Source organism: Mustelus asterias, chromosome 3, assembly GCF_964213995.1.
Source record: "Mustelus asterias chromosome 3, sMusAst1.hap1.1, whole genome shotgun sequence".
NCBI classification, from domain to species: Eukaryota; Metazoa; Chordata; class Chondrichthyes; order Carcharhiniformes; family Triakidae; genus Mustelus; species Mustelus asterias.
In genome coordinates, this window is record NC_135803.1 from 33,574,835 (window position 1) to 33,601,141 (window position 26,307).

The 26,307-nt window shown below is 43.4% G+C and overlaps 1 protein-coding gene across 3 annotated transcripts in view; it reads right to left on the reverse strand.

Annotated features, from left to right (window-relative positions):
• The window catches only part of ece2b (endothelin converting enzyme 2b), a 178,073-nt gene that overhangs the window by 100,673 nt on the left and 51,093 nt on the right, over positions 1-26,307 (reverse strand). The window contains exon 1 of one of the 3 annotated variants that reach the window (XM_078207052.1): positions 1,314-1,578. The exons of 1 other annotated variant lie outside the window; for it this stretch is intronic. In XM_078207052.1, the coding sequence (XP_078063178.1) occupies positions 1,314-1,316 (3 nt within the window). In that variant the 5' untranslated portion in view covers positions 1,317-1,578. Of the gene's footprint in view, positions 1-88; positions 604-1,313; positions 1,579-26,307 lie in introns of those variants that run through there. One more of the 3 variants, XM_078207050.1, reaches the window with a different exon arrangement.

Here is a 26,307-nt window from a genome sequence, read left to right on the forward strand (position 1 = left end):
CACCACCTCGGAGATCAAACCTGAGCTCGAATCTGGCAGCGGATGGAAAATGCTAATGAGACAAGCGAAACGATTAAAAGTTGATTACCATGAGCGGTGCCGCAAAACTTTCCTCTGAGGAGAGCTGCATCCGGAAGGCTGGGATTGACAGCACGCAGCTGCTCATTAGCCCTTTCCCGCCGTTCTCATTGCAGCCGGGCTTCAGGAGCCGGGCTTCGCCCAGAGCAGCGGCAGCGGGGGCAAAGAAATCCTTCACCATCCAATTATCCAGAACCGTCTAGCGCCACCAACACAAGTCCTTTTCCCTCCACCACACCGGGTTTTCCGAAAATGAAGGACAACCCACTGGGATTGTGTGTGTGTGTGAGAGAGGGAGAGAGAAAGGACGGCCAATCATTTGCCGCTGATGCCAAACAGTGCATCAGACGCCTGCAGACACTAAGTGCATTCCATAAACATCCTTCCTGTTACCGCAAGTTTACACGGATAGGGGAGGCGGGAGCGGGGCTGGATGGTAAAGAAGAACCTGGACTGTCTGCAGCCATTCAATGCTGAAGGATCCACATTCGCAGCAGCTGCCCCCCACCCCGCTTTCCTCAGAGTGGGTGGACACCGAAAAACATGGCACAATAAACATTCACAAATACCCCCCCCCCCCCCCGCCGCCTTGAAAACAGCTGCAGCAGGCAACACGTTGCTTCTCTGCCCAGATTTGTTACTCAATAGAACTCGATACAATTCAGATTTAACATGGGGAGGAAAACAGTATTTTTTTTTATTGCTTCCTCCTGGATTGAATCTCGCCACTGATCACCCCCTTCGGGGGGGGGGGGAGACCGATTCATGGATTGTGATGCAGCTGAGGGTAAACGTGAGGATGTAAACATAGAGAGAAATAAATAAATCGACAACGCAACCAAGTTGACTGCAGCCACCCTCGCCGGCTGACCGTTCATGGCTCCCAGGAAATCCGATATAACCTGGTCCCCACTGTTTGGTTCTCGCCCAGAGAGTCAGTCAAGGAAAGCAGGGCTGGAAGAACATGTTTTTTTTTTCTCCAATCCATCCTCTCCGCCTGATGATCTTCCAGGCTGTACTAATGTCGCTGCGTGTTAACTACCTTTAGAGAAACCGTGCTCCTTTTTTTGAAAAGGAATATAGAAATGTCCCCAACAATGTTTTATTTTTAAAAACGTATCCAAATTACAATCTTAATTAATTACAATAAAAGCAACGCTCTGCTCCATTGTCTTACATAAGGCAAGTTACCAGTTAATGTAGAATGTTCCCAATGCTAGACCCGTTCCACTTACCATCCTGAAGTGTCTAAGGAATTCCCAGCGCAAGAGATTGCTGTTACCCTTTGCTCCAGGTGCTAACTGACTGACAGGAGGAAACAAGAATCAAAAAAAAATCCTCGCACCCAGCTACTGTTTCGAATTAAGTCTCACTGGTCCCAAAATATTATTGTGTGGGTTTGGTTTGGCCCAATGCCTTTCATTAACTTCAAGCAAACAACAGTAGGAGAGGAAACCCTTCCCTTTTCCCGGCTCCTCAGTCTAGTTACTCCTCTGGGCTGCAGAGTGGAGCACAGCACCCTGCAAACTGATCTCTCCTCTTAAAGGGAGGATGCCCTCAGCAGAGTAATACTGTGCACGGCAAGTCCTGGTTCAGTTCAACAATGGGTAAATCCGACCACAAACACAAGTTAAAACTTTAAAACTCCACGTAGACCTTCGGAGGTTGAGCTCAACCTTGGAAGGTGAATTCAAATGTTAACATTTAACACTTTATTGTACTATTCCTCTGTGAACCTTATGAGGGAAGTGTTTTAAGTGGGTTAAACATAACATCGCAAATAAATAAATTTCACGCTAACACTGGTGCATTAATACTCTCAACAGTCATTTCTGTCTGAGCTTGTGGAAAAGCCGGTGAGTGTGAACCCCAGATCATTCACGATACCAGGCTTATAAGCCTAACCTGAAGAGAGGGAGAGAAAAATACCGTAAAAGTTATGCAGGTTGTATGCTTAATACAGAGAATGGACGTACCATGAGGAACAATACAATACCCAATTCATCCATGCAAGAAAAAACAAATAGCCAACTAGAGGGGGGAGTTCTTCCCTTCACCGTGTACACTGATAATTATTTTTGTAAACTGCTCGAACGGGAATCATGACAGTGCGGGCATCTCTCAAAGCTCATTGCTACCAGTGTGTGCACTGGCACCCAGCAAAGTCAAGCTTTATTCAGTATTCTGAAAGAAGGAAATAATCCCACTTTTAATGTATGCATTAGTCACAGTCACTTCATTGCAGTGTTAATGTAAGCCTACTTGTGACACTAATAAAGAAAAATATTACAACATTTGATAAGCTTCATGTTGAATAGGTTGTATCCAAAAGGTGTTGTACGAATATATAAAGTCTTTCAGACAACAAAACCAATTTATTTTTTATAGTAAAATCCCAAGGAGTCGAATCCCATGGGATCCATCCGTAAATTTGTGAAAATGCTGGAAAAGCTCAGCAGGTTTGGCAGCATGTATGGAGAGAAATAAAGTTAATGCTTTGCGTCTGTATGACTCTTCGGAGCTTCTATTTAACCTGATATGCCGACGTCAAAAACAATAGATTCAAATGCCAAGTAAAAACACAGTAAAGCGGTAAGTGTGTGAAAAGTCTTTGTTCAATTTGTTCAAACCCGACAATATCATGACCTTGGAAGAGGCCAGAGTTTTGTGATGGAAAACGTCAAGAGTTAGCTCCAGAAAAACTAATCTTTTTCTTCCTATGTCTACAATGTTAGCAGATACTCTTGAACATTAGGATAGGCAGTTGTTCTCATCCCCTTCCGTGGTGGAGAGAATTCCTGCTTGTTAAATTGTTCCAAGGTGTTTGCCTTGTGTTTCATAATGGTGGACAAACTCGAAGGTAGAATCTTCCACACCTTCACGATATCCATTTTAGGCCATAGTTTTCCACTTTCTATATCAACTTCACCTTCTCCCCGATGGACCACACTTTTCACTTAGCTATACTCACAGATGGTGCGCATACTTTCACAAGAAGATCTCAGTGTCAAATGATGACGTGGCCAGCAGTCCATAATTTCAGGCTCTTGTGTGGTCTAACTCTGCTCTGATTGGTTGGTGCGGTCATATGACAAGCTGAGACAAGTTGGACAAATCTGGAGTTAGGAGTGTGGAATTTCAGCTCATCATGGGCATCATGCTATGTCCTGGTCCATTCCCTCCCCACCTACATCCAGGATTCCTCTGATGCCCTACATCATATTGACAGCTTCCAGTTCGCAGGCCCTAACCGTCTCCTGTTCACCACGGATGTGCAATCTCTCCACACCTCCATTCCACATCAGGACAGCCTGAGAGCTCTTCATTTCTTTCTTGAAAAGTGGCCTGAACAATTTCCATCCACCACCATTCTCCTCCGCCTGGCTGAACTCATTCTATCTCTCAACAACTTCTCCTTTAACTCATCCCATTTTCTCCAAATCAAAAGAGTAGTAGTGGGTACCCGCATGTCTTTTTATGGAGTATGTGGAACATTCCTTGTTCCAGGCCTACCCAGGTCCCCTCCCACAGCTCCTTTACCGGTACATTGATGAGTATTTTGGTGCCACTTCATGCTCTCGTCCAGACCTCTCAACATTCATCAACTTTATTTCCAGTTTCCACCCCTCCATCACCTGGTCCATCTCAGACATTTCCCTTCCCTTCCTTGACCTTTCTGTCTCCATTTCTGGCAATAGAAGCCCACTGACTCCCACAGCTATCTGGACTACAGCTCTACACACCCTACATCCTGTAAGGACTCCATCCCTTTCTCTCAGCTCCTTCGCCTCCGTCGCATTTGTTCCGGTGATGCCATTTTCCAAAGTGGTACTTCTAATATGTGCTCCTTTTTCTTCAACCATGGATTCCCATTTATAGTTGTCGACAGGGCCCTCAACAGCTTGCAGTCCATCTCCAGCGTCATGACCCTCACCCCCTCTCCTCCATCCCAGAACAAGGATAGAGTCCCCTTTGTTCTCACATTTCACCCCGCCAGCCTTCGCATGCAAAGCATAATCCTCCGCCATTTTCACCAACTCCAGCCTGATGCCACCACCAAACACATCTTCCCTTCACTCCCTCTGTCAGCATTTCGCAGAGACCGTTCCCTCCGGGATAACCTAGTCCATTCCTCCACTATACACAACACCCCTCCCATGGCACTTTCCCATGCAATTGCAGCAGGTGTAACAGCTATCCCTTTATCTCTTCTATGCTCACCATGCAAGGTCCAAAACATTCATTCCAGGTTAAGCAGCGCTTCACTTACACCTCTTTCAATTTGGTGTGTTGCATTCGCTGCTCCCAATGTGGTCTCCTCTATATCAGAGAGACCAAGTGTAGACTGGGTGATCACTTTGCTGAGCACCTTCGGTCTGTGCGCAATCAGGACCCTGACATTCCGGTTGCTTGCCATTTTAACACACGATCCTGCTCCCATGCCCACATGTCGGTCCTTGGCTTGCTGCAATGTTCCAGTGGAGCTCAATGCAAACTGGAGGACCAGCATCTCATCTTCCAGCTAGGTGCTTTACAGCCTTCCGGTCTCAACATCGAATTCAACAACTTCAGATGATTTGCTGTACCCCATCTCGGCCCCCTTTGTTTTCATTCTATTTTATTTAATTTTTTACTGTTCTCTATCTTTTATTTCTTTATTGTCTTTCTTCATTTTTCTTCCCCCCCACTCTTTCCCCCTACTTCATCCCCCTTCCCTTACCTTTTCTCCCCCCTGCTTCCCCTTTTCTACATTCATCTTCTCCTCCCTCCCCCGCCAACATCTTCATCTGTCACAGCTTACAACTTCTCTGCCGCTTGGCCATTCACACTCTTTATTCTCTCTATGGACAGCTATTAGCAGTCTTTTCCCTTGGTTTCTATAGCTATGACTCATCTTTCATTCCCTCACCCTGCAGTATAAACATCTCCCATTTTCTATGCCTTTTAGCTTTGACAAACAGTCATCTGGACTCAAAACATCAGCTCTTTTCTCTCCTTACAGATGCTGTCACATCTGCTGAGATTTTCCAGCGTTTTCTCTTTTGGTTTCAGATTCCAGCATCCACAGTAATTTGCTTTTGTTCTATGAGATTTGCTGTTCTTCTGGTGGGAATGATTGATGACTTTGACATAATCAGAATTTAATGCCATCCAAGTTTGAGTCATCAAGATTTCACTGTATATAACACCTTTAGCAGAAAAAATGTCCCAAGGTGAGGGAAGACTAATAATTACAAATCATTTTCACTACAGACCTTGTGTAAGCAATAGCCTTCCATAGGAGCGCACAAAGGGTGCTTACCCTTGAATTATGGGATTAATAAAGTAGTGGATTCAAACTCTCAACCCTGAACTTTTGTTACTATAATAAACTTATTTCTGTGACTTGCAGGATGATAGTTTATTATTGCTGCTCTGAACTGAAAGCTTCATTGGGTTTAAACTATAAGCAACCAAATATCTTGTTTTTGTAAAATATTTCAGTATTACGATACAGTCCACATGGAAGTTTGAGCATACTTCTGCAGTAGGAGGATTATACTAAAAATGTGGGACACATAAAAATATTGCACTGTGTACTGGACTATCTTATGTTTGTCTTTTCAACCTTAAGAGTAATTTAAACCTTTGTCAATCCTTTTCAAGATGGATGCCAAACTTCCATATTTTGCATGGGGGATCTCTCATGCCCAATGTTCAGTGGTAATATGCCTGGTACCATTTTGAGTTGAGCACATTTTTGTCATCCTGGATGTCTTTCCATAAATCTTTCAGGACCCCTCTGCCCTTTCTAACTTTCTGAGCACTGGATTCCTCTATTCTAAAAACATCTTTAAATAATGCCTGGAACAGCCATGAGCAATATTCTGCCAGCGTTCTTTAAAGGCATACTCAGCCATAGTTGGGCAAGTATCTTTTTTAAGACAGCAGGAGGGCTTTTATGCTTGTTTCTGGGTGTGTTGGCTGCTGCAGATAACTGCAAAAAATGTGGCAAGTTAATGTTGGAGCCAGGGACAGTCTCTGCCAGGGGTTCTGTACAATATCATTTGGCAACATGGGTGTGCTATTTGGTTTTGCATGGTGATTCGAGGAACAGGAGCAGAAAAAGGAGCAAGCAAGAGTGGAGAGACCTGCAGTGGCTGGGCAAAGGAGAATGATGGAATGATGCAGGAGGTCTTAAGCACACGGGTTTACAGGAGACAAACATTGATTCTCACTTATCTGGATCATCAACTGCAGCCCAGCTCCAGGTGACATATGTCATTGTCAAAGGTTCTGAAGGCAACCAAGACCCTGTAATTTCTATGCTTTGGTCAGAATTTAAGCACTTCAAGGTGGCCCACCATTGGCAGCTGGCAGAATCTTCCTGTCCTGCCAAAGTCTACAGCATTTTTCATGGTTCGCCAGCCCTGTCATTGGGGAGCCTATGGCAGGAGTCATCATTGGGGGAAGTGGAAGATCCCACCAGTGAGAAGGGCTGGAAAATCCTGCCCAACAAGTGACATAAGCAACAGTGAAGTGGATGCACTCTTCGCTAAGGCAAATGACTTCATTTAGGTACAATATCTATCTGCAGGATTCGCCCAACTTCAGGGTGTAGATTGTACCCACAAATCCTGTGTGTTTCATATAAAGACCCTGGATTATACACAAATAGAGCATCCACTTACTGAACATGTAGTTAGTGTGCAAAGACAAGAAATTATGTATTATGCATATCTGCACACAGTTTCCAGGCAATTATCATGGTGTCTTTATCTTGCAGCAGTTCTCAATTCCCCCATCTCTTCTGTACAGACTATTGAGTATCAGACTGGCTGCTTAAGAACAAGGGATATCCAGAACACAAAGTTCATGACACCTGTCAGGAACACAAGGAGACACAGAGAAGCAATGCAATCGAAGCCATGGCTCTACCAGAGTACTGGCAGCAAACCGTAGACATCCTGAAGTAAAGATTTCATTTGGAGGTATTTCCAAAGTATCCTTGAAAGTTAAAATTTCACTATCATCTGTTGCACACTCCATCATGCTTCATTACTTTGTATGGCCAAGGAGGAAACCTGAGCGCCATCTTATGGAGGAAGATGTAGAGTTGCAGAGGCAGGAGAAACAGCAAGATGCTGAAAGGAAGAAAGGACCACCAAACTTGCCAGCTGCCAGCCTTGGTATTTCTGTCAAATCACATGGTATGGTTAACAAACACCAAAGAAACTATCCATAACAAGAACTTGAGGTAAAACAGTGATTCTAAATCATTTATAATTATATAAGCCGTAGGCCACTCTGTTATGGGTGCTTCTTTGCCTAATCTAGTGCTTCCATCCTTATCTCAATAGTTAAAACATTGTAGGTAGAAGGATAATGTTTATTCACTTGAGATGGCCACAGTGGGTGACTTCAAAGATATCTGGCCTGAGAGGACCCGGTTATAGAATGCAACATGTTAACTGGGGCAGTCTAGCCCAGCTCGTTTTCTGTCCACATTACAGGCATTAATTAAGGAGATGGAGGAGGAGCTGGCTTGCAAACTGAGAGAGGATAGTGTATAAAAGCAAATTACTGCGAATGCTGGAATCTGAAACCAAAAGAGAAAATGCTGGAAAATCTCAGCAAGTCTGGCAGCATCTGTAAGGAGAGAAAAGAGCTGACGTTTCGAGTCCAGATGATCATTTGTCAAAGCTCAAGAGGAAAGTGTATGCCTTACCCGGGGCACCACTGCCGATTGCATGGGACTACACTTCAGTTCTGCCAATCTATGTGAGAACAGAGTGTAGAAGTGATCTGTTCATTTGGAAGACCATATCTATGCTTTTCTTCTCAACAGAGAAAGTGGTGAAGATGATGCAACCCATCACAGTTTGACCTTCCAATTCTCTCACCACTGTCTTCACAACTGAGTACATAGAAGTAATCACATGTTCTATGGTTCACTCGTTGACTTAATACTCTGGGTGCTATCTACACATATGTTACAGGTGGACACCTTCACCTTGTTCAACATTGAAAAGCAAGCAACGCAATGCATTAGCTGCTGGTGCACAGCCATCAATCTCCTTTTACAGACTAGCCATGCAAGTTTCCTCAATACAATTTATTACCCAGCAAGGATGCAAGCTCACCCTCTGGCTGGTTATATCCTGGGCCATCCTTTCTTCCAGTCCTTGCTCCTTCATGTTTGTGCTCAGTATATCACCCAGTAAAGACTTCTCTGACTGGCTCTCTGCAGTAAATCCCACCCAATTTATTATGAATAGCTGGACAATTATGTCAGCTTTAGATAGTGGAGATTATCATGAAGGATCTTCTGCCTTTCTTTGTTATGTTCCTTCTAGTTCTTCATAATAGACTAAATATCTCAGCACTGTGACCTCCAAGTCAGGTGACAATGTCTTGTCCATTGTTTTAAAAACAGTACATTGCAAAACATTATCATTGCATTTGATAGAACAATTCATAGATTCGAGTGAAAGTCCAGAGACTTCTTGATAACTTCCAACAAAATCAGTTGGGCAGATTATAAATTATAATATTTTCATTTAATAATAAGTAGAATTTTGATTTGATTCAAAAATACCAATTTATAGTGAGTGCTCATAACTTGTATTTTTCATTAAAATTTCAGACATCCAGAGTATTGCAATATTATTTACTTTGAATTAAGTATGAAATTGAGTATGAATTAAGCTTTAATGATTAAATTTGATAAATGTTTACTTTGTACTGCCAGATTTGAGGCCTCAGCATAGATATCTGTACCTGTACAATTTTCCACAATAGCTATGCTTTTCTCTTTACTTGTTTGCAGTTGATGTGGATACTAATCTCAGGTGCAGCATGCATACGGTGGCTTGATGGCCCCTAACCTCTGCCAGTGATGAATGCACTGCAATAAAGGGGAAGAGTTGACTCTAGTCCCCAAGAATGTGATGGAGTGCCAAAATGTGTAACTGCAGTAGCAGTGGAATTGTGATTGAGAGAACAAAAAGAGACACAACTTGAATTTATTGTGGCAGAGGTTCAAGAAACAAAAATAATATTAAACAGCAATAATGGATGGCTAAAATAACATATATAATCACAGGATGGACAAGGTGGCACTGAAAAAGACAGATTGAAGTAGAGGAATAGCTCACATAAACAAAATATGTCTGGATTTGTGCTGATGTGACGGTCCAGATCCCTTCACCAAAAACACACAAGGAAAGAACCATACATATATTGAAAAGCAAAATACTGTAAATATTGGAAATCTGAAATGAAGACAAAAATGCAACAAATCAGCCAGCATGTGAGGAGAGAGCAACAGATTAACCGAGCAACCAGCCACGTGTTTTGTCATGGAGGGTTGGTGGCCTGCCATTGGCCAGCGGTGGGATCTTCTAGTCCCGCCGTTGTCAACAGGGTTTTCCATTGATTGTACCCCTCACTGCCAGAAAACCCGTGTCAAGGGTGTACCGTCAGCAGGAGCGGAAGATCCTGCCGGCGTGAACAGCCAGAAAGTTCCAACTAATGTTTTAGTTCTGATGAAACGTCATTGACCTAAAATGTTAACACTGTTTCCGTAGACAATCTCCATGCTTGGTCAAGAGTAAACAGAGGAAATTTCTGGGCCTAATACATCAGCTTGTCATAGGGGTCAAACTAAAATATCTTCACATGATCCCTTTGCTTATGATGCTTAAATACTGGAGCCATGCCACAACTGGTTTAATAGCATGTTAATAATCATTAAAGCTTAACTCATACTCCACAAAGTAAAGGAGATACTGAGAAAGTAATTACTATGGTAGGACATCTGATCAAGCGCAAGATGTAATCAGTATGTTATTTACTTTTTAAATTCCCATTAAGCCCTTGTTTAGGCCTCAATTAGAATATTGTGTCCTGTTTTGGTCTTCTCACATGCTGGGTGATATGGAAACATCAAAAAAGTTCAATGGAGGGCCGCTAGATTAATATGAAGCTGTTAGTTACCAGGGTATATTTAAAGAGCTGGATCCTTTTACTCTTGGAAAGTTCACACTTACTCATTTCCATTGCCTTTAGCAGCCAGAGAAGTCCCCATATTCTGCTCTCTGCAACCCTGCACTGCTCCCCCCCCCCCCCCCCCCCACCCCAACCACTCCTGGTACCCACTTAGTTGGCCTTCTCAACTGTGCTTATCTGTCTTGTTTTGCTCTCAGGAGATAGTGTGTCTTCTGGAATAGAACGACGTGCATGTTTTTTTAAAACACATAATTCCCACCTGTTTGCCTCCTATGGGCCAGGTGATAATGTAGCAGAAGCCACAATCCTGTAGCTGATAAGTTCTTGCTGTTTGCTAAGAGAGCAGTGGGGATAGGACAGGGCATGGGGAAAGGGGTGAGGGGGGGGTGATGGAGTTCAGAGGCAAATGGTGAAATAGTGATATTGCAGGGGAGATCTGAACATGTGGAGAGTTCTGATCCATGAGGGTGTGGGATAGTGCTGGGGGGGATGGAGTGGACTGGGAAATTCAACCTCAAGCAAGGAAGCAGGTTTGCTTAAGAGACTGGAAGGAACCAGCCTACTCCTCCTGACCCACGAGAAGTGCTAAAAAGATATTTACCTCTTTCACACAGTGGTTTTCAGCCCCTACTAGATATTAGGTTTCCGAAAAAAGCATGGCATCCTCACTAAAATATTTAAATAAATACTCCACCTTCTGGGAGCAGGCTGGTTCTGTTAAAACCGGAAATGGGCAAGCAGATTTGAGGCAGGATGGGTTCAGGTTAGAGATGTTTTAGAAACTTAAGATTACATCCGATCCAAACCCACCAGTTTTAGAGAAAATCTCCATTACGAGAGAGGAAGTGTTAGGTTTTTTAGGGAACATTAAAACTGACAAAGCCCCAGGGCCTGATGGCATCTATCCTCGACTGCTCAGGGAGACGAGAGGTGAAATTGCTGGGCCTCTGACGGAAATCTTTGTCGCTTCTTTGGACACGGGTGAGGTCCCTGAGGATTGGAGGATAGCGAATGTGGTCCCGTTGTTTAAGAAGGGTAGCAGGGATAACCCAGGAAATTATAGGCCGGTGAGCTTGACGTCCGTGGTAGGGAAGTTGTTGGAGAGGATTCTTAGAGACAGGATGTATGTGCATTTAGAACGGAACAATCTGATTAGTGACAGACAGCATGGTTTTGTAAGAGGGAGGTCGTGCCTTACAAATTTGGTGGAGTTTTTTGAGGAAGTGACAAAAACGGTTGATGAAGGAAGGGCCGTGGATGTCGTCTATATGGATTTCAGTAAGGCATTTGACAAAGTCCCACATGGCAGGTTGGTTAAGAAGGTTAAGGCTCATGGGATACAAGGAGAAGTGGCTCGATGGGTGGAGAACTGGCTTGGCCATGGGAGACAGAGGGTAGTGGTCGAAGGGTCTTTTTCCGGCTGGAGGTCTGTGACCAGTGGTGTTCCGCAGGGCTCTGTACTGGGACCTCTGCTATTTGTGATATATATAAATGATTTGGAAGAAGGTGTAACTGGTGTAATCTGCAAGTTTGCGGATGACACAAAGATGGCTGGAATTGCAGATAGCGAAGAGCATTGTCGGGCAATACAGCAGGATATAGATAGGCTGGAAAATTGGGCGGAGAGGTGGCAGATGGAATTTAATCCGGATAAATGCGAAGTGATGCATTTTGGAAGAAATAATGTAGGGAGGAGTTATACAATAAATGGCAGAGTCATCAGGAGTATAGAAACACAGAGGGACCTAGGTGTGCAAGTCCACAAATCCTTGAAGGTGGCAACGCAGGTGGAGAAGGTGGTGAAGAAGGCATATGGTATGCTTGCCTTTATAGGACGGGGTATAGAGTATAAAAGCTGGAGTCTGATGATGCAGCTGTATAGAACGCTGGTTAGGCCGCATTTGGAGTACTGCGTCCAGTTCTGGTCGCCGCACTACCAGAAGGACGTGGAGGCGTTGGAGAGAGCGCAGAGAAGGTTTACCAGGATGTTGCCTGGTATGGAGGGTCTTAGCTATGAGGAGAGATTGGGTAGACTGGGGTTGTTCTCCTTGGAAAGACGGAGAATGAGGGGAGATCTAATAGAGGTATACAAGATTATGAAGGGTATAGATAGGGTGAACAGTGGGAAGCTTTTTCCCAGGTCGGAGGTGACGATCACGAGGGGTCACGGGCTCAAGCTGAGAGGGGCGAAGTATAACTCAGACATCAGAGGGACGTTTTTTACACAGAGGGTGGTGGGGGCCTGGAATGCGCTGCCAAGTAGGGTGGTGGAGGCAGGCACACTGACATCGTTTAAGACTTACCTGGATAGTCACATGAGCAGCCTGGGAATGGAGGGATACAAACGATTGGTCTAGTTGGACCAAGGAGCGGCACAGGCTTGGAGGGCCGAAGGGCCTGTTTCCTGTGCTGTACTGTTCTTTGTTCTTTGTTCTTTTAAGAGTTAAAATGTTCTCATTTGAATAAAGTTTCCTTGGTCATTTACTTCGACTCTCCATTATTGTTTGTCTCTGACATTTCACAATGTTGCCTTTTTTTTTGATATGCCAGGTCACAGATGAAAACCTATCATCATAAGAACATATGACAGGGATAGGCCATTCAGCCCACCGAGCTTGATCCACCGTTTAATAGGATCATGGCTGATCCATGGTCTAAATCCATTGGCCTTTGGCCCATATCCCTTAATTCCTTGGATTACCTTTTTATGTCTGAATCCCCAAATGCAATTACTGAAAAATCCATGCAAATGGAGTTTCAATTCATTGAAGACATAGTGATGAATCAATTTTAAATTGGATGTACTGGGGGATCAGGAGCTAATAAGAACAAGGGTAAAAAGTAAGCAAGGCTAATGGACATATCCCACTTAGTTACATTCAGTAAGATTAGAGAGAGGTTGGCAATAGTAAAGGCTAATGGACATAGAACATTAATGGGATTATTTGGAGTCAATGAATATTAGTTTAGTCTGACAGATTCAACACTCTGGTCTCTACGAATTAGGCTGATTCACAAATTTTGCTGCATTAGCCTGAATTTCTACATATATGTCTGAGCCAACTATGGATTATCAGGCCTGAGAAACAACTTCATTCCAATCTTTTGTCAGCAGATAATTCTTCTTGAAATATTTAGCCCAAGGAGACACCAGCCAGCTTACTCCAGGGAGGATTGTTACAGGATGGCCATACTAGAAGTAGCAAAAATATTCACAGGCCTTTCTAGGTCTTCACTTTGACTTACTATCTGGAAGTCTAATCATCAAAATCTTATAGTATGAGCTTTTTAATTATCCTTGCAATAATGCAAGATGCGTTTTCCTTTCTCTAGTTTTCAATTATAGTCACGTACCACTGATTCAAGAACAGCTTCTTCCCTGCTTTCATCAGACTTTTGAATGGACCTACCTCATATTAAGCTGATCTTTCTCCATACCCTAGCTATGACTGTAACACAACATTCTGCACCCTCTCCTTCGCTATGAACGGTATGCTTTATACAGCATGCAAGAAACAATTCACTGTATACCAGTACATGTGACAATAATAAATGAAATCAACATTTGCAGGATGAATTATTTGCCATAGACTGAGTTACGCAAGTTCAAAGGAAGACTCCAGAATAATGGCCTTTTAGGTACTTGTTAGGGTGAAGAGTGCTGAACGAATCAGAGATTAGTATCATGATCCCTACTGATTTAATTTATCAACTTCAATTTAGAAACCCAATACAAACTATATTTGCAGCTGATACCAAAGTGAGGGAATAGAAGTTGTCTAATTCGAAAAAGGAATGGAATTCTATAAAACAGGTTGCACAGAATCATTACCGTGCAGAAGGAGGCCATTTGGTCCATCGAGTCCGCACAGAGCACAATCCCATTCAGGCCCTATCCTCATAACCCCACTTATTTACCCTAGCTAGACCCCCTGGCACTAAGAGGCAATTTAGCATGGCCAATCAACCTAACCTGCACACCTTTGGACTGTGGGAGGAAACCGGAGCACCCTGACAAAACCCACGCAAACACGTGGAGAATGTGCAAACTCTACACAGTCACCCGAGGCCGTAATTGAACCTGGGTCCCTGGCACTGTGAGGCAGCAGTGCTAACCGCTTTGCTGTCATGCCGCCGAATATGCAATGCAGTATGCATAGTGATAAATAAATGCATACAAGAAAAATTACATCGTATGTACTTTAAGAGTATTGTTAAGTTAGCTAAGGGAAAGTTAAGAGGAATCTAAGCTTTGAATTTATGTTGAGATACTAATATAGCAAATAAGAAATAGGAGCAGGAATAGACCACAAGGTCCATCGAGCCTGCTCCACCATTCAATCCAATCACGGCTGATCCATGGTTTCAACTATATTTTCCCACCTGCTCTCCAGGAGCGGAATTCTCCCAAAACATTCTAAGTATCGAATTTGCATGAGAACTGGAGTAATTCACGCTGGCTTTTTCAGTGGGAGTTCAGACAAAAATTTCCAACACCCTATGCACTGCAGAGGCCACGAGAATATCATTAAAAACTAGGGGATGGGGCCGATTCACGCTAGAGAGGCTGAAACCAGTGAGTTGAGCGGGCCACTGCGCAAGTGCCAATCCGTCAGTGCCGAGATCGGGACATGCGCAGTGACCCCACACTGACAGCCGCCCTCTTTGCTGGCCAGCTCAATCGCTGGCCAGCCCCGTGACCCCCGCAATGCCGGCCCTCCGACCCCCCCCCCCCCACGACCGCTGGCCTCCTCATCATTCCTGGGCTCAGCCCCAATCCCCCCCCCCCCCTTCCCCGCAGATCCAACCATCCAACAGACTAACCGCACCCTCGGCTGACCCATCCCAACCCAGCTCGCCCCGATCACTGGTCTCACTCCTTCCCTGACCAATTCCTAGGCAGAGTGACAGCAGGATCCCCTGTATCGATCATCCCCTAGGCCCCACCCCATCAGGCACTGCTCCCCAGGCCCCACCCCAATAGGCCCGCCCCCTTGGCACTGCCTGATGCCCAATGGGCATTGACACTTTGCTCCTTGGGCAGTGCCAGGGGGCACAGGCTGGCACTGCCAGGGTGTTCATGCCCAGGGGGCATGTCCCTGCTGCCACCTGACCCCCTGGTGGGGCCGATTGCCCCCCCGCCTTCACTCCAGCGGGGTCAGGCCACTGGTTCCCCAAAAGTGGGTAGCTAGTGTAACCCCTGCTGGAGTGAAACACTTTGGCAGGGTAGGAGAGGCTAGTGGGCCCGGAAACTTCAGTCCTGGGCCCACGAATCTCATTTAAATTGTAGGGAAGTGATTGTTTATATTGTTTCCGCGTCTCCCCGCCGATTTCCGGCATGGAGCAGACGCCGCCGGAAATCCAGCGCTGGGAGACGCAAGTGGGGCTCAACACATGCGCAAACCCCATGAATCGACCACCACATGATTCTCCTGGCCCGCTGCGTTAAAAAAGTAGCATGGAGGGATGGGAGAATCGCGGCCCATATCCCTTAATTTCCAGAGAGACCAAAAACTCTGTCTATCCCAGTCTTCCTAGTGTATTCAGCAATGGAACATCCATTATCCCCTGGGGTAGAGAATTGTAAAGATTCACAATACTTTGAGTAAAGAAATTTCTCTACATCTTAGTACTAAATGATTGGCCCTTGATCCTGAAACTCTGCCCCATGTTTTAGATTCCTCCACGAATGGAAATAATTCTTTGGGAGGCAAGGGATGAGATTGCAGAGCCTTTGGCGTTGATCTTTGGGTCCTCGCTGTCCACGGGGATGGTGCCAGAGGACTGGAGAATGGCGAATGTTGTTCCTCTGTTTAAGAAAGGGAATAGAAATGACCCTGGTAATTATAGACCGGTTAGTCTTACTTCGGTGGTTGGTAAATTGATGGAAAGGGTCCTTAGGGATGGGATTTACGACCATTTAGAAAGATGCGGATTAATCCGAGATAGTCAGCACGGATTCGTGAAGGGCAAGTCGTGCCTCACAAATTTGATAGAATTTTTTGAGGAGGTAACTAAGTGTGTTGATGAAGGTAGGGCAGTTGATGTCATATACATGGATTTTAGTAAGGCGTTTGATAAGGTCCCCCATGGTCAGCTTATGATGAAAGTGAGGAGGTGTGGGATAGAGGGAAAGTTGGCCGATTGGATAGGTAACTGGCTGTCTGACCGAAGACAGAGGGTGGTGGTCGATGGAAAATTTTCGGATTGGAGGCAGGTTGCTAGCGGTGTGCCGCAGGGATCAGTGCTTGGTCCTCTGCTCTTTGTGATTTTTATTAATGACTTAGAGGAGGGGGCTGAAGGGTGGATCAGTAAATTTGCTGATGACACCAAGATTGGTGGAGTAGTGGATGAGGTGGAGGGCTGTTGTAGGCTGCAAAGAGACATAGATAGGATGCAAAGCTGGGCTGAAAAATGGCAAATGGAGTTTCACCCTGATAAATGTGAGGTGATTCATTTTGGTAGGACATATTTAAATGTGGATTACAGGGTCAAAGGTAGGGTTCTGAAGACTGTGGAGGAACAGAGAGATCTTGGGGTCCATATCCACAGATCTCTAAAGGTTGCCACTCAAGTGGATAGAGCTGTGAAGAAGGCCTGTAGTGTGTTAGCTTTTATTAACAGGGGGTTGGAGTTTAAGAGCCGTGGGGTTATGCTGCAACTGTACAGGACCTTGGTGAGACCACATTTGGAATATTGTGTGCAGTTCTGGTCACCTCACTATAGGAAGGATGTGGAAGCGCTGGAAGGAGTGCAGAGGAGATTTACCAGGATGCTGCCTGGTTTGGAGGGTAGGTCATATGAGGAAAGGTTGAGGGAGCTAGGGCTATTCTCTCTGGAGCGGAGGAGGCTGAGGGGAGACTTAATAGAGGTGTATAAAATGATGAAGGGGATAGATAGAGTGAACGTTCAAAGACTATTTCCTCGGGTGGATGGAGCTATTACAAGGGGGCATAACTATAGGGTTCGTGGTGGGAGATACAGGACGGATATCAGAGGTAGGTTCTTTACGCAGAGAGTGGTTGGGGTGTGGAATGGACTGCCTGCAGTGATAGTGGAGTCAGACACTTTAGAAACATTTAAGCGGTTATTGGATAGGCACATGGAGCACACCAGGATGATAGGGAGTGGGATAGCTTGATCTTGGTTTCAGATAAAGCTCGGCACAACATCGTGGGCCGAAGGGCCTGTTCTGTGCTGTACTGTTCTATGTTCTATAATCTCTCAGCCCATCTAGCCCTTTCAGAATTTTGTAGGTTGCAATGTGATCACCTCTCATTCTTCTAAACTGCAGAGAATACAAGCCCAATTTACTCAGGCTCTCAGTGGAAGAAGGCAGCGGTGTAGCGATATTGTCATTGGACTGGTAATCCAGAAACTCAGGTTCAAATGGTGCAACTTGTATTCAATAGAAAATTTGGAATTAAAAGTCTAATGATGACCATGAAACCATTGTCGATTGTCATCAAAACCCATCTGGTTCACTAATGGCCGTTAGGGAAGGAAATCTGTCATCCTTTGGCCTAGGTTTCTAGATCCACAGCAATATTCTTACTCTCAAATGCCTTCTGAAATGGAGGGCAGTTAGGGATGGGCAGCCAGCGATGCCCACATCCCATAATTGAATTTTTAAAAAGCATAAAGTAAAGTTTATTTATTAGTCACTGCGATACATTAACACTGCAATACAGTTACTATGAAATTCCACTAGTCGCCACACTTCTGCGTCTGTTCGTGTCAATGCACCTAACCAGCACATCTTTCAGACTGTGGGAGGAAGTCGCAGCACCTGGAGGAAACCTATGCTGACACGGGGAGAACATGCAGGCTCCGCACAGACAATGACCCAAGCTGGGAACTGAACTCAAGTCCCTGGCGCTGTGAAGCAGCAATGCTAACCACTGTGCCACCATGCCGCACCAAAGCATAGGAAAACAATTTAGTGAACCTTCACTGTACTGCTTCCAATGCAAGTATTTCCTTTCTTAAATGTGGAGACCAAAACTGCACCAAGTACTCCAGGTGTGGTCTCACCAAAACTGTAGCAACATTTCTTATTCTTGTGCTCCAATTCCCCTTGCAATCAAAGCCAACATACCATTTGCTTTCCTAATTGCTTTCTGCACTTAGCATGCTAACTTTCTGCGTAAAGCACACCCAAAAAGTTTAATGTGTTTTATCCAATACTAAACAATTTGGTTTAAATTGCTCCATGCTTCCATCAAATAGTAAAAAAGGAATTTCAGACAAACACATGAACCATTGCTATGTTAATATCTTAAGGCATAATTTCAAGGACCTTGGATATCAGTGAACTCAGCAATCTGGGAAGCTAATGGAATACCAAATAGTCATAACAGTAGTGTATAGATTTTAAAATGTAATGCTTAAACTGTCAATAGGAGGCTTTCCAGCACAGAAGGAGCTGTGGCCTGCAATTTCGAAAGGAAGGGTGCTCCATCTTGAAGCAACCTCTTTGCAACTTTAAAAAAATTTTAAATTAAAAATGGCCGTACTGGGCCACCTTTGTGAAGAGGAAACTTGTGGTTGGCCTGTAGCTGCAGCTGTGACAAGGTCAGCTGTGACAGCCTCAATGTCTTTCTGAAGCATAGGTCTCTTAGTCTGCTGCCATTAAGCCACCGCTAGACAGCTGGTCTGGCTCCTGACACTGCAATAAGAAGTTTAACAACACCAGGTTAAAGTCCAACAGGTTTATTTGGTAGCAAAAGCCACAAGCTTTCAGAGTCTTAAGCTCCTTCTTCAGGTGAGTGGGAATCATAGAATCCTAGAAAGCCTGCAGTACAGAAAGAGGCCATTTGGCCCATCAAGTCTGCACCGACCACAATCCCACCCAGGCCCTACCCCCATATCCCTACATATTACCCGCTCATCCCTCTAATCTAAGCATCCCAGGACACTAAGGGGCAATTTTAGCATGGCCAATCAACCTAACCCGTACATCTTTGGATCACTCACCTGAAGAAGGAGCTTAAGGCTCCGAAAGCTTGTGGCTTTTGCTACCAAATAAACCTGTTGGACTTTAACCTGGTGTTGTTAAACTTCTTACTGTGTTTACCCCAGTCCAACGCCGGCATCTCCACATCCTGACACTTCAGCAGACATGCAGACGAACTGAAAAATTCAGGTCAGCCTCTGACAATAGGCCTTAGTAGGATATTAACTACTCTTAATTAGGCAAGTAGCACTTTGGCCGTCAATTCCGCCTCTGGAAAAATGGTCCAGTAACGGGATGGTGCCAGCAAACCGGCATGTTAGCTGGCAGTGTGAAGTTTACTGTACATCCTCCTCCATATTTGCTCCCACATGGGGGCAGAAATCCTGCTCCCTGCATCACGTAGTGTTTAAATATTTGCTTAGGTTCTTTGCATTTAAATCAGTGAGTAGGGAGCCTTCAGTGAGAAGAGAGAAAAGCAGGTGTACAGTCCTGGGGTCTCATTGCATGGTCACCACCCAAGAATCTGAAATCCAAGAAGATCCTTGCCTCTGGAAATCCATTACTCAAAATATCACCATTATGGTCAGTAACAAACTGGAAAAAATGCTAATGATCTTGGGAACCTGGTTCCTTTAGCATAACAAGCTTACATTAAACAATCTGTAGGAGAAGGGGTTGAAAATTCAATTTCTTATGATCTTAGCAAGTTCAAATTATTAAAAAGCAACTTGACTTTGATGTGACCTCCAGGGTCACTTTGAGAGGCATTACAAAATTGTGCTCTAATAGATATGTCTGTTGTAGTGTGCATTTCTAAGGCCAACCTGACAGGGAAGGAGACTTTTTAAAAAGTCTCTTCTCCAGTTCTCCAAGGCTCCAAAAACCACAAATCAGCCATATCTTGAAAGTTTCAAAATTAATTTGAGCTAACAAAATTCTGTTAAGCATAGAAATTCTCAGAAATGGAAACAAACATCTCAGACACCAATAAATATTTCTCAAAGTCCAATCCTTGAGATTGGCACCAATAAACCAAATCAGAAATTTACCATCATTATCCGATTCTATCTTTTCAATAACTATCAGCTCAGCTTTGCTGTTCCTTATCAAGGCAGTACCAGTGCTACACCAATTTTGTCTTTCAGCAAGAAATTATACATTATCACTTATATAAAGGTAAATAAACTCACTTACTCAATTTTCTCTCCTATCTTACCCTATATTACTGTCACCTGCTGTTAACTTTACCTTAACAATTAGTTTTAAATGCCTTTCCTTAACTCTTGGTCTGAAATGGCTTGGTGGAACAGTGGTTAGCACTGCTGCCTCACAGCACAGGGACCCAGGTTTGATTCCCGGCTTAGGTCAGTGTGTGTGTGTGGAGTCTGCATGTTCTCCCCGTTTCTGTGTGGGTTTCCTCTGGGTGCTCCAGTTTCCTCCCAAAGTCTGAAAGACGTTAGGTCATTGGCCATGCTAAATTCTCCCTCAGTGTACCCAAACAGGTGCCAGAGTGTGGCGACTAGGGGATTTTCACAGTAACTTCATTGCAGTGTTGATGCAAGCCTACTTGTGACACTAATGAATAAACTTTAAACTTACTTACACCTTCTGTATTAATGTTGAACAAACATCATCTGCAAAATGAATATTGTTAATTTGTCATCTCAATTATTCAACTCCAATACTTAAGTGCTAGAAAATCTTGTCATCACATCCTAAGGATATACATTAATTTATAAGGTATGAGGTCAAAGGATTTGTTTCATTCCTTAATAAATACTGAATGATTCTGGTGCATACATCGCTCAACATAACCACTGTTAGTCAGGGTGCCTGGTGAAATAGTCCTGCCAAGTACATGGAAAAGCTCGTTTTAAGCAGGATTTCATTCATTCCTGTGCTCTTCTCAATTAGTAGCTTTGAGCAAACAATGGTGTCTCTTGTGCTTCTCCTCATCTAAATTCTGCTTGTCCCTCCGCTTTTACTCCTCACTTTTATCTTCAGTTTTCCAAGAAACACATTCATTAGCATTTTGCTTGCATGACTAATCAAGCCAAGAGTTTAGCATTTTCTTTTTGGATTCACTGAGACCCTTCTCATCCAATTCATGCAACACTGTGGAACGTCCAAAGGAATTTCCATCCTTGCAGCTTTAAATTTCTGTAATTAGTGCTGCAGCATGGGAAGCTTCAAGAAAATATTTTTTTTGGCAATCTGATGGCTTCAGCAGAAAGGCAAAACTGCAGCGGGAATAAAAGTATACGAGATATTAAATGCAGAAGTACAGAAATGCTTACTACCAAACAAAAAGGCCAGCATTTCATAAAACAACGTCAAGCTTGCTGCAGGAGAACACTTCAGAGCACGCCAAATGTGTTTCAATGTAATGCATCCATTTACATGCTGGTCACAGAACTTCACCTGAACTTGTGAAAATCTGCACAAGACTTGATTTACTCAATTTACATAAGAAAATGTGAAAAAATGGATGCACTACAAGCAAAGACATGCAAATTTACCTAGCTTTGATTAGCCCATTGTCATTCTGCTGACACCATCAGTTTTCTCTCATCTGTGAATTTGTACCCAGCACCAGAACTGGTTCCTGGCAATGTTGACATGTCAGGGCTACAATTTGGATCAGGCTCATTAATATGCACAGGAATTGCAATGTGCAATTATCCCGTGCCTGATGGAAGTGATGTAACCAGCACATTTTAAGTTGCCTGCTCATCTGCATGATTGTGGCATGCAGCCCATTGCAAACACGAGCTGTTAAGTGGCTCAGCAGGGTGCCCCAGGCTCGTGCGAGCTGGGCTAGCACCAATTAAAGCCAGTCTGCTTCTTTTAAAGGTAGTAAGAAGTTTAACAACACCAGGTTAAAGTCCAACAGGTTTATTTGGTAGCAAAAGCCACACAAGCTTTCGAGCCTCGAAAGCTTGTGTGGCTTTTGCTACCAAATAAACCTGTTGGACTTTAACCTGGTGTTGTTAAACTTCTTACTGTGTTTACCCCAGTCCAACGCCGGCATCTCCACATCTTTTAAAGGTGAAACACATTGTGATTGCAACAGATACCAGACATGGATTGGAAAGATTTACTGAATAGGAAGAAACTGGAGCAGCAGTTCAGAGAGAGAGAGGGCTCCCAGTTTCTCAGACATAGTGCTGGAAATCTCAGTGCTGGAGGTGGAAGGAAAGAAAGAGGTCATCTTCTACACTGAGCCAGGTGGATCTCCAGACCTACACTGTGAAGGTGATAGATGCAGAGGCCATTGAGGTCAATGGCAGCAATCTAGCACCAAGGATTTGGAAAAAGAATAAATGACCTCACATGAGTGGTCAAGGTCAGTGGGTACATATGGTCCCTGCACCATCAACCTCACACAATGCACTATTATCCCATCAACAATCTCTACAAAGCAGGACGGATGCCTCACAAGGTATGCTCCACCTCACCCTCAAGCTCTTAACACTGCTGCAAGCCTCACAAATGCACACCTTGGATTCGCCTACTCCTGCTATTTAACTGTAATAAGCACAATACCCAAACACATTGCAACACACTGACATTCTTCCCTCTCTCTTTTGTATGGAAATGGTGATTAGTTTTAAGAAATTTCTATTTGTTTTGTGGGTATCAGCAATAAGGCATAGCTTTAAATTTAATCTTAATTTGTGTTTCTGAATTTTGGGCTAAGGGTAAAAATTCAGTTTTAGCTTCATTGGAGAGAAAAAAAGGTGCTTGTAAGTCTGTAGGTAGGTTTGGATACCTGGTAGGATATATTTGTGATGTGGAGATGCCGGTGTTGGACTGAGGTAAACACAGTAAGAAGTTTAACAACACCAGGTTTATTTGGTAGCAAATGCCACTAACTTTTGGAGCGCTGCCCCTTTGTCAGGTGGAGTGGAGGTCTGCTCACAAACAGGGCATGATGTGGAGATACCGGCGTTGGACTGGCGTAAACACAGTAAGAAGTTTTTAACGACACCAGGTTAAAGTCCAACAGGTTTATTTGGTAGCAAATGCCACTAGCTTTCGGAGCGCTGTCCCTTCGTCAGGTGGAGTGTGAGCATTTCTCCACTCCACCTGACGAAGGGGCAGCGCTCCGAAAGCTAGTGGCATTTGCTACCAAATAAACCTGTTGAACTTTAACCTGGTGTTGTTAAACTTCTTACAGTAAGAAGTCTCACAACACCAGGTTAAAGTCCAACAGGTTTATTTGGTAGCAGATATCCACTCCATCTGACGAAGGAGCAGTGCTCCGAAAGCTTATGGTATTTGCTACCAAATAAACCTGTTGGACTTTAACCTGGTGTTGTGAGACTTCTTACTGTGCTTACCCCAGTCCAACGCCGGCATCTCCACATCAAAACTTCTTACAAACAGGGCATACAGAGACAGAAACTCAATCTCACTGGCTGTCCTGTCTGGAGACAATACACGTCTCTTTAACCTGTGCTTAATGCTCTCTCCACTCACATTGTTTGTACCTTTAAGACTTGATTATCTGTAAAGACTGCATTCCAATCATTATTCTGTAAATTGAGTTCATGTCTCTGCCCTGTTTGTGAGCAGATCTCCCACTCCACCTGACAAAGGGGCAGCGCTCCAAAAGCTAGTGGCATCTGCTACCAAATAAACCTGTTGGACTTTAACCTGGTGTTATTAAACTTCTTATAGGATATATTTGAACAGGTTTCTGGAAACTAAACGGGAGATCAATTGCAGTAGCAGAAAAGGTAGCATCCAGAAGAGGAAATGGTTGTTAAAACTGTAGCAGTGATACAGGTCAAAAGTATACCCTCCGGGAAAGCGGATTATGGTTCAGGATTGTTCCGGGTATTCTTCTTTTCAGTACTGGTGAAAGAAATCCGGTTATAAGAGGTTTTGGATATTTTATTTGGAAGGGAGTATTCCCTTGCTCCTCCAACAAAATAAGTTAGCAAATTTAAAATTTTGAGATACCAGGCAGATCAATCATTGATGGTGGCTAATGACACACATTGTGTTCCAATTTTATGAAGGAAAAAGTATTAATAGGCACTCTTAAAGGAATTTATGAACCTTTTTTATGTTTCTTTGTGTGAAGCCATAGAGGTTTACAGCATGGAAACAGGCCCTTCGGTCCAACTTGTCCATGCTGCCCTTTTTTTTTTTAAACCCCTCAGCTAGTCCCAATTGCCTGCAAAGTAAATTTAAAAAGTGCCTTCGTCAATGGAATTGTTAGTGGGATTTATTCCTAAATCACTTATTGATGGGATATATTTTATTCTGGGTAATGATTTAGCTAGTGGAGATAGTAATGGAGCGATAACTGTATTGCAGCAGACAATTGATCCTGATCAATTCTTGAAAGCTACTAAGGACAAGCAATTGAAGGAAAACCTGATGAACGTAGAACACCAACTTTCATATATGAAAGGGGAGTTTGCTAATGAAAAAAGAAAATTGGTGAGGAAAGTTTGAGAATTAGTAACGGAAAGTGGAACACTTGATTGAGGACTTGAACTGTCTAAATGATAAACTTGTAAAAGCAAACTTAGCAAAGGTTGATCTTCAGTTAAAATTGGATTCAGTTAACAGTTCAAAAGCAGCAGCAGAAGCATCTGAGGTCTTGTGAAAAATGCCTTGAAAATGAATTGATGGTAAATCAGAATAATTGGCTGAATGCAGTATTGAAAACCAAAACTAACCAACTGTTAGAACTTTGTCACCACCAGAGCAATGAAGTCCTTGAACTTCAACGCAAACTTGAGAAAATGAAGGAGAAGTTGGGTGGTATGGAGTGTCACAGTTCCGAAGTTGTTCCTGTGAATAAAAACTCATTGCCAAATTGTAATACAGTTGAGCTAGGACCTGACCCAAGTAATCATATTCGTGTATTAATCTCAATAATGGACAATAGGAAAACAACTGAAGTGCCTGCAAATTTGGTAATTTCGAATTGTCGACTAAATCGCAAAATGATCTTTCCAAGTCACAGACCAGAGACACTGATTTTAAGAATGCTTGCCAGTGATGATACTCCAGAGTCAGCACCTGTAATACAGGCAAGTGAACTGTTTGCAAAAGACCATTCAAAACCTACTGAGGACAGGACTGATATAGTTCATAAATTATGCAAAAGAGTTGGAGGGTTAGGATGTACTATGAAACTCCAGAGGGAAAAGGTAATTGACAATGCTCAAATAGTGGAACAGCCCTGCTCAAAATGGGATTTGGAGAAAAGGCAAAATCATAAAATCTTCAAAGAAAAAGGAATCCCTTCAGTGCAGAAGGAGGCCATTCGGCCCATCGAGACTGCACTGACAACAATCCCACCCAGGCCCTAACCCCACATATTTACTCTGCTGATCCCCCTGACAATAAGGGGCAACTTAGCATGGCCAATCCACCTAATCCGCACATCTTTGGACTGCAGGAGGAAACTGGAGCACCCGGAGGAAACCCAAGCAGACACAGGGAGAACGTGCAAACTCTACACAGACAGTGACCCAAGGCCAGAATTGAACCTGGGATCCTGGTGCTGTGAGGTAGCAATGCTAGCCACTGTGCTGTCCATATCTTTTGAGTGAATGTAAGAAGCTCCTTAAATCCTTGAAAAGACAAAGATTTTGACGAGAGAAGAATGCACAAAAATGCCATTTTGACTTTGTTAAATCCAAATGAGAATTTATCACATTTTAGTTCAGAAATTGTATTTGAGATTGGAATTACATCTACAGTTAACAAAGAATGATTTAGGCTGCAGACTTAAATGAAACATTCTTTGCTGAGTTAAAAACTGGAACTAGGAGGAAAAAGGAACACGGGACCTAAGCTATGATAGTGATGTTACATTTATTGACTTTGTTTTAGTTAATTCCTTGTAATTTTACAATATGACATGCATTGTTGTGAAATAAGATTAAATGTTTATTTGTATGGTGCAATGAGCTATTTTGTTAGACATTCATAATGTTCAGTTTGTATGACGATATGATGCCATTATAAATAATGATTGTGAAGCTTTCTTTCAAAGGGGGAGGTATTATGAAATAGAAATAGTTGTAAGTAGTTTACATTTGTTTTGGGATATTAGAATTAATGTATAGCTTTAAGTTTAAGCTTTATTTGTGTTTACATATGTGTGCTAAGAAAGGGTTAAAACTTCAGTTTTAGCTTCATGAAAAAAGTTGCCTGCAAATCTGTAGGTAGGTTCAGATGCCTGGATTTTAATGAAATTTTATGACGTTAAAGCAAATACAGGGTTTTTAAAACTCTAGGCTGTTGCTTAGCAA